The sequence below is a fragment of the Poeciliopsis prolifica genome, unplaced genomic scaffold (genome assembly GCF_027474105.1).
Source record: "Poeciliopsis prolifica strain line A6 unplaced genomic scaffold, Auburn_PproV2 SCAFFOLD030, whole genome shotgun sequence".
Taxonomy (NCBI): Eukaryota; Metazoa; Chordata; class Actinopteri; order Cyprinodontiformes; family Poeciliidae; genus Poeciliopsis; species Poeciliopsis prolifica.
Genome location: NW_026562405.1, coordinates 1,565,613 through 1,575,428, shown reverse-complemented (window position 1 = coordinate 1,575,428; position 9,816 = coordinate 1,565,613). Strand labels below are relative to the sequence as shown.

General features: G+C 34.7%; 1 protein-coding gene across 1 annotated transcript; it reads left to right on the top strand.

Moving 5' to 3' along the window:
* The first annotated feature begins 678 nt into the window (after window positions 1–678).
* Window positions 679–8,234, top strand: nmur3 (neuromedin U receptor 3). The gene is made up of 2 exons (XM_055050018.1): window positions 679–1,552; window positions 6,519–8,234. Exons 1-2 carry the CDS (start codon window positions 712–714, stop codon window positions 6,947–6,949), a joined length of 1,272 nt encoding a protein of 423 aa, XP_054905993.1. The 5' UTR covers window positions 679–711; the 3' UTR covers window positions 6,950–8,234.
* Window positions 8,235–9,816: the final 1,582 nt, after the last annotated feature.

Sequence of the window (9,816 nt, the reverse complement as noted above, 5' to 3'; positions counted from 1 at the left end):
CCCCATTAAAGCTACATTTTCCAACACATGAAGAAATCTGCTAGTTCACTGTCTGCATTTTCTTTTACAACATGTATTATTGCAGCAATTGTAATAATGCAATTATTGCAAAATCACAAACAAAACTTGAAATGCAGGTATAATTTAAGTGTGAATTATTCTAATGGTGTCAACAATCTTTATTATTACGTTTATGCAAATAGTCAGACTCAAATGTTTGTTTTAGACATAGCATATCCTATGTTGCCAACCACAGTAATATTAATTATAAAATAAGCTTTAAAAAAAGGATGTATAGACTAATAGAAAAAGTTAATAACTATATTTTTATAAATGTGGAATAATATCAGTAGTTTGTATACCTAAACACTTGTAGCAAGTATTTTTTTTGTCATCTTTTGATAGAAACTTGTTTTAATCAGTACATTATTTAAACCCTGCAAAAATTGTTTGGTTGGATTTCTACCTTTTCAGGATGATTTATATTGATTGTTTTCCCTGACAAAAAACTGGGGCATGAAAACATTACCATGAAAGTAGAAATATATGTATATAGGCTATTTGACAGTAAACATTGTCTCAGGGTTGTTCATCATCAGAAAAATGTTTGATCTTTTTTTATTTTTCTTTTCAACTCAGGTCCGAGTAGTTGAACTAAACCAGAAAGGATTTTTGTCACCTCCCATTATTTATCCGGGTCTCCTTGTTAAAATGGAGCTTTCATTGCCGGGTTCCACTGCATCTGCACCACTCTTCAACACTAGCATTCCAGTCAATGGCTCAGGGAACAATACTGTTGAGCAGTTTACAGAAATCAACCTTTTTGAAGTCCTCGGTCCCAAGCGATCCCCCTTTTTTTTCCCTGTGACAACAGTTTACCTTTTAATCTTCCTCACCGGGTTGTCTGGAAATCTTCTGACATGTGCAGTGATTGCAAAGCACAAGAAGATGCGAAACCCCACAAACTTTTACCTGGTGAGCCTGGCCGTGTCGGACCTCCTCGTGCTGATGTTTGCGATGCCGTTGGAGATTTACGACCTGTGGGAGAACTACCCATTCCCCTTTGGTGAGGGCGGGTGCTACTTCAAGACCTTCCTCTTCGAGACAGTTTGCTTCGCATCAATCCTCAATGTCACAGCACTCAGCGTGGAGAGGTACATCGCTGTTGTGCATCCACTGAAAACGCGATACCTCTCAACCAATCAGCATGCCAAGCGCGTCATCACCGTTGTGTGGGGAGTGTCAATGGTCTGTGCCGTTCCCAACACTTCTCTTCATGGCCTCTTTTACTTGCCTGAGAGACTGGAGGAGTCAGCTATATGTGCTGTGGTAAAGCCCATTTGGATCTATAACTTGGTGATGCAAATCACAACTGTGTGTTTCTACTTCATTCCTATGATGATTATTAGCATGCTCTATCTTGTGATGGGCATACATCTGAGTAGAGAAAGGCGGTATGCCAGGAAGAACCTGGGGAAGAACGGCTGCAGCAACACCAGGAGAAGGATCAGTGGGGAGAATGGGCGTAGAGGACAGGTCGTCAAGATGCTCTGTGAGTATAATTTATATGAACAAGTTGATCTGGGTCCTCAACAGTCCTTAAACTGGTGTTGAAGATTATTCTATAAAGGGCAGTATTATGTATTTTCCAGGCACACACTACAATCGAGCAACTGTAACACTCAGTTGGTATAAAAATGAAATCAAATATGACTTAAAAGAAAATTGACTTTGTAATTTAACTCCTTGAAATTGGACAGCTGACTCTTTAATCACTTGTGCTCTTTCTGAAACTTAAGTCTTCAGGAATTCGTCACAGCATTGCTGTTTTATTCATTCTTTTTGCCATAGTTTTTACCAGTGTTGGACTGAGAAGTAATACGCAGTTCCACCATGTTGTCACTTATTGGTGCTGGCTAGTCTGAAGGATCTGAGTGTGTGTGGTTATAAGAAGATTTCTCAAACATGGATTCTTTCATGCATGTTGTTTCTCAAACATGCAAGAAAGAACCATTTGATTTCTCAAATATGCCTGAAATGTTGGAGGCAACAGGCATGTTATTTTGCAAAGGGGATAACATAAAATTTGATTTCACATCATGCTGTCCCTTTAATGTCTTGTCCAAATTTTTTGGAAACATTTTAAATTGATTTTTATTTGTCATCGTGTCTTTCAACATAATGTAAATAATAGCTGCAATGAATTCCAGAAGTACTTAATCTGAATGTCTGTTATGTCAAGAAGTTCTTTTATCTCAAGCTGCAGATTCCAATATAACCTCAAGCACAAGTGTAGAACATCATTGAGCGTTTTACAACACATCTCTGAATTCGTGCTCCTGTCGGAGTTTTTCTTATAAGCAAGCGAGGGTCTGTAGAAAAAAAAAAACACTTGTCAAGTATTTCTAGAAATGTGTTGCTTTATTGATTACCCTCCCAGAGAAATGAAACTGTGAATTATGTCTGATAGAAAAAAACAACTCTAAAAAGACAAATATTTATAAAACTGACATCATTTTTTCTATCTTACATGTGAATGTTGGCCATAAATGTTTAATGTTATAGAAAAAAAGCTACAAAACACTTGTCAGATCTTTTATTTGAATGTTTCTTCAGATTAGTTGTTTTGTAGGTAATGAAAAACAAATAAAAAGTATTTCAATATCACTATAAGCTTTTTAAAGCTTATTTTTTGATTATATTAAGAAAAAAAATTGCTGTAATTCTTGGTTTAAAATATATTTTTGTAAGTTTTAGCACAATCTCGGGAATTCAGACATACAAAGAGCTATGGATGCAGTATAACAACTTTTAAGAAAACTATCTTACAAAACAAGTGTTACCAAATAAAAACAAAACTGGGAATTTAAATTGTTTAAAAATTAATACACAAACAATATTTAATTCATTCTACAACCAAAGAAAAAAAAGTTAGAATGCAGAAAAAAGTGATTTAAGAAATATAATTTCAATTTCTTGAAAGTCTGAAAGCAATCTCTAAGCAATCCTCTAAGCTTAATCTTAATTTACTACACTGAAACAGCAAATATTGTAATTCTATCTTTAAGCTACAGTTACTGTTGTTTTGTCTTAGCTTATTAGAAATAAAATCTGCAGGAAGAGACACATCCTCCACACACACAAATAGTAAATCTATTAAAAGATCGAATCTTCCTTTAAGCTCCTTTCCATTGTGAGCTAAAATTGGATATCAGTTGGAAGATCATCATCTTGCCCTGTTGGCAGTGCAACCTACAGTGGGTATAATCATCACTTCACTGGAAGAAACTCTTGCACAGATAAATCGCAACATTCAAATTGTACGTCCCATTACACACATCTAATGGGACTTTCTTTTGCAAAATGATCAAACAACCTCCAGGTCTGAAATGATCAGTTCATCTCCTCTCTTTAACTTATTTCACTTATTTCCAATCATTTAAATTTAAGTTTAAGTCCAAATAATGATCAGAAATGATCACAAACACATAACCGTGCAGGACATGGTAGAAACATTGCCGAAAGCAACTAAATTCTCCTCTGTTCAGTTGCCAAGATGATAAAAACTCCAACCGGTAAGAATAATCACTTCCTCATGGTGGCAAGTCGTACATGAATTTATTCCAATGGAGGAGAAATGTCACCACCTGTTGTGGTTGTTATGGAGAAGTTTATATTTCAAATCAATAGATCCTATTTTCTTTTCACTATCCAAGTAGTATCTTGGGCAAGATACAAACAGCAACTTACATAAAGAAAACAATAAAAGTTATGACAGTATCTGTAATATGCAGATGTTTATGCATGAATCATAAATATTATTTCATAATTGTTGAAACAGGTAGATCTTTATGGGTTTACATTAAAAACAGGGATAAACACAGGATCATTAAAAGTTTTGTTTTTTAAATTTTATGCACTTCTAAATAGTGTCCTGACAATCAAAGCCAGTTGAAAGGGACTTTATTATCTCTATTCAGGTAAAGATTGAATATAAATTTAAGTTGAGTTAAATTATCTTCTACATTGTCCACAAGAAAGACCTTAAAGTCGCTAATGCATTTGACCGCAAGCAAAATAATATCAAATACATTTCTGCTTTAAAATTTTTTGGTGTTTCTAATAGATATCTATTTTATTTCAGTTACAAAATTCAACACTAACAACTTTAGAACAATAAAGCATTTATTTGGGAACATAAATGAAAGAAACTTTCCCCCACTAACCCTCATCTGACCAAATCTCACACTCACCGACACAAATGCTGTTAACAATCTAAACAAAATTCTGTTGCCAGAACAACAACACGTTGCTATGAAGCCTAATAAGTGTGAAGCGTACAGACAAATGAATCATCCCCATCCTATGTCCTACTCTCTGTGTTTAGCTGCAGGTTAAACTTGGATCCCCTGCCTGCCCTCTTTGTCACAGTCCCACTTGTTTTCAGTGTTTTGCTTGTTACTCTGACTATAAATATGGATAAGTTTGGACAACAAGCTGTTTTTCCAATGGACCATTACCTCCACGTGTTAGAATGATGTAGTGGCGATGCTAAGTAGCTATATATTTCTTCATTGAGCAAATGTTTAAAAAACCAAGAACAAAAGCATCTGACTAGCCATTATACAACCTAGATTATTAATCACCTGCTTAGGCGATTTGCTCTTGATTTTTTTTGTGTCGTCACATATTTTTCTGGAACTATGGCCCATTTCTTTGAATACAACTTGTGTATGAGTCAAGTTTGTAGACTGGCTTCCTTGCACACACCTTTTCAGCTATGCCCAAAAATTATGGAACAACTATTAGGCCCTGATGACAACACCAAAACAGGCTTTGGTGACCTTAAGTCTTTTTGTTCAAATTTGACAGTATTCTTAGTCATTGTCCATGTACAGGACCTATTTGTTCATAACTTTGTTAAAAATGTTTTAAGACAATCCTCATTATCCCAACTATTTTGTGAACACCACACAACATAATACTTCCACCCTGTGCTTTGTTCTCTCATTTTTCTCCAAATGTAACAATCCTGCCAAATTAATGTCTTGTGTGCATTTGCAAAATGTAGTCTTTTTTCATGTTGATTTAGGAGTAATGGCTTCTTTCTGTCTCTGCTGCATTTCATTCCAGAATGTTGCAGTTTCACTATGGATAATAATACTCTCTTTGTAGCCTCAGCTAGCATCTTCACAAGGTCTTTTGCTTTTGTTTTTACACCAAAAGATGTTTGTACCTGGGGCACAAAGTGGCACGTTTGGGAATTTGGAAACTGTTGGGCCAGACTTATTGTGACCCACAATGTGATTCATGACATATTTCGTGATTTCTTTTATTTCCATCTGATTAAATAATCTGTGTTTGAGGTGTTTTGACTTTAAAAAGTAAATCTCAGATTTACCGTTTTTACATAAGATTTTACGAATTACTATATCATAAGTTTAGATTGTTTAATCAACGTTTGGGCATTCCAAAATTGTTGAAAGGCATTTCTACCTTATTTATATGCTAAAACATCTGAATATGAATAAAGGAATAGAAGATTTTTAAATATATCTTTCACATTGCTCTGGCATTTACTAAATAGAAATTATTTTGATATTAATCTAATTTAATGTCAGGTATTGAGAAAAATGGTTTAAGATATGGACTTTTATGTTTAGATGCCACCTATAACAAGTTATTCTGATTTCATATCCAATAAATAGCTACATTTATTCTGTATCTGCTAAGCCTCTTTTGGAGAGAGAGACCTATAAGAGATTAACAAATAGGGAACAAGGTGAGGAATGAAAAGGAGAATCAAGAACGACAAGACCGAAGCACCGTGAAAGACAGATATTCAGAACTGGCAATAAATAGATTGTCAAATCATGTAGGTGTTAAGAACATTTTGCATGTGAATATTTTTGTTTTCTGCCTCAAGCTAAATTGCTATAAAGGTAAAGGGGAAACTATCCCCTTTTTCATCGTTTTGAAACACATGCAATAAAACCTTCCACATTTGATAAGTAACAGCCTTTTACTTTTCAGTAAAATGGTTCTTGAATAGACAAATTTGTTTTTTTTTTATGTTTGGTAGGTGGTGTCTCAAATATTCACTCAGCAAGAGCTATAATTTAGATATAATGGCTTTGTGAATTTTTTTTGTTGATTTATTTTCACATTTGCTTTTCATACAACGGGAAGCAAGTTTATCACTTTAGACACAGCTGTGTTTATTATTATTATCATCATAAAAGCTTTCAGGTTACACATTAGACAACCTAAAAGATTGGTTCATGTGGGAGTTGCTATGATAATTATTTCTTTCTGACATGAATTATTGTTTTATCAAGATTTCTAATGTAAATGCATTTGTTTCTAGGCTGCCAGTGACTCCTATTTAAATATGTTGAAAAAGACTCAAACATTTTTCTCACAAGCAAAACCCTTTCAACAAATACTAATACCTTGAAGCACAGTGCATTTTCTTAGGATAACCACAACCTTTCTCTCTGTCTGGCTTGATCTTGCAGCAATTGTTGTGGCTGTATTTGGAGTCTGCTGGGCTCCCTTCCACATTGAGCGGCTTCTGTGGAGCTCAGTCAGCCAGTGGACCGACGTGATGCACAATGTTTATCAGTACGTCCACATCCTGTCTGGCATCTTCTTCTACCTAAGCTCTGCAGTAAACCCAATCATCTATAGTTTGCTGTCCACGCGATTTAGAGAGTGCTTCCGGGAACTGGTGTGCTCTCGTTCAGAGGACAACAGTTCTGTAAGAGACTCCCCAACGTTTCCGAAGATTTTCCTGGACACCTCCATGTCATGTTCAAGAACTCAGTATGACATTAAGGACTCAAATTCTACCATCCCTTTGCTATCTCCTAGTGTGACTTTGACTATGAAAACTACTGTCCTCCCATGTGTGGTTAACGAAACTAACTGCAAGACCTCTGTTTTCTGAGATTTGTTTGAAATCTGGAAATTAGCATGGACGTTGTAAACTTATGGGTGAACATTTGGGGAAATGGATTTGTTTTCTTTCTTACAAACAGACTGAGATGCCAGTTTGCTAATTATCAAACTGTCCTCAAGATACAGTAAACACAGTCTTTAACCATTATTTTAAAATATGCTTGAAGTAATGATTGTGAAACTGATTGACAGACACTGGATTTAAGTTAAAATGAAGTTACATTAATTGAGTGAAGCTGATGTCAATGAAATCCTGTCTCAACACAAAACATGAAAAATTTCTTCCCATATCTGGATAGCGACAATGTAGCAGTCCAAGGTAAGAAAATTAATGCTGACATTGTATTTATAAGCTGCTGTGTATTGAGCAGCCTTTATGAGGTAAGAATCATGGGTTGAGCAAAATCAGTCTGTCTAATTGGTCAATCTTTATCCAAACGGGTTTTGATTTTGACTCAAATCTTGTTCATTCATTCTTTCGTGCACTTGTTGAGCACTTATTGTGAAGCTATATAAAAACAAACATACACTTGTCCTTCACTACAATCTTCATCCTTGAGTCCCTCAAACTATTCACACAAGTATTCATCTCATGTGCAAGAGATGATTGTGCATGGAAGCAACAACAATCTGTGGTAGCTTCTTTTGGTCAACACTTATTATGACCTTGGGCAACACACTGAACAAAGTCAACGCAGGATATTGTGTACAAGTGGTATAATACTCACCTTTCTACTCTAAAGAAACAGATGGCAGTTAGTGATGCCATTAACAGAGCCGGCTCTGAAACAAATTGTTGAAAACAAATTCTTCAAATAAATGAGATATTCTGGGATTAAGCAGAGCTGACAGGTTAATTCTGCTTCATCTGTTCCTCTTATTGTCTTTACCAGACAGAGGCTGAACTAGATAGAGATAGAAAATAGGAGCTGTGGATGTGCTGATGAATTCAGAGAAGGGGTCACATTGAAATGTGAATTAATTCATCTGGCCTTGTCACTTCCTCTCATATGATAATCTGGAATCATACATCAGCACAACTAATAATGCTTTATATGAAAGGGAACAAATTAAATACAAAGCAGCCATATTAGTAAGAAAAGGTTTGGACAAATGCCTCCCTTTTTTGATTTGCAGGTTGCAGTTAAGGGTTAGGTGTAATAATAAATGCTATGTAACTCATTCTCATCTTATTACATTTTACACTGACATGACATCATGACGTAAACTGAACTTTCGCTTTTCTGTCGGTATATTATATTATATTATATATTATATTACATTATATTATATTATATTATATTGTATTATTTCTACAAACTGGCACCCTATGGAGGGACTTAAAAGGGCAGTTGCAAGACTTGGAGGCTCTGTAATTCACCACAGTGATAAATGTGGTGAATTGGAACAAAAGCTGTAATTCTGGTCTTTCCCACAATGATCTGCATAGCCATATAAAATCACATTTCTGCATTGAAATAGTTTTTCTTCATAAATTCTTAATTTACTTGAGTCTTTAACCACACTATAGTGTTGGAACTTTAAAATATTTGCCAATTATTGTCATAGAAATAAATGCAGCTATGGAGAAGTACATTCGGAATTTAAAAACACATAAAAAGTAAAAATCAAGAACATTTACTTCAAAACTTTGTGCTCACAAACAACAATTGCCTCAGAGATCCCACTGATCAAACTATTTGTGGTAGCTGCAACATAAACTGCATTCTCTTCTTAAGTTTGGGTTTTATATTACTTTAATTCAAACATTACTTCTATTTCAAAATCCTTGGGCAAAAGTACTTCCAATGGAGAAACTTCTTCCCAACCTTTATATTTCCTGAGAATACATTATATAGATGATAAAGTCCTTTCTCCATCCTTTTTCTGTTACCAATAAGCGGCCACACATCATTCAACACATTTTGTCTTAAAGATATTCTTTGTCATGAAAATGGTCCATTTAGTGATTATTGTGGGACATTTTCAGATGATACTGTTGAAGACAAGATATTGTCATCCATATCTGGTTGTGCTTTCCTGCTTTAGTTAGTATTACACAAACACTAATTTTGTTTCATGTTTGTTTGAAAAGTATCTAGGTGCTATAAAGAGCACCTTGGTACTTTTTGTTTTTCTGGCTCTAATTGTGATTATATTTATCCCTTTAAGATTCAAATATCTGTAGTCTTATGTAACTCACGTTATGCTTTTTACCTTTTTATTTTCATTAGTTTTAAGTTTTTTTCTCCATTGTCTTTTTATGGCCCTTTGGGCATTTGGAAAAACCGATTGCCTACATGTGCTGGGGAAGCTTAACACACAGAAAAATGTCTCTGGAAGTGGTTTTCTCATTGTTTGATTGCTTATAAAGTTTAAATCAAGATTCCACCTAAAACCCAAAGCATTAAGATATTATGAACCTGTATCTGTATGTGTTAAAAAAAGGGCAATAACTGAAATACTACTAGGCAAACGTGCTTTAGAGCTGTATTATTTTGCTCGTCGAGTTAATGTGGAAACATGATGATGCTAAGAAAGTAGAAAGAATGATAAATGGATACATTACATGGTTATAGGAACAGGCATTTTGTTTTCTGTGAATTGGACTTTCTTACGGCATAAAAAATAGTGAGCATAATCATTTCACCTTGGAGCTTTTGTCAAAATTGGATCTTACTTCTAACACATTATTATTACTTAAATACACAATTAGTCAAAAACTAAGCTTTAAATCTTTTATTTTTCCAAGGTGCAGCTGTCCCCTTCTGTTAAGCTTTAAACCTAAGCTACCTAGCTTGCGTGTCAGTTAAAAAATACTAGCCTCAATATCCTTATTTAGAAATGAGTTGTATT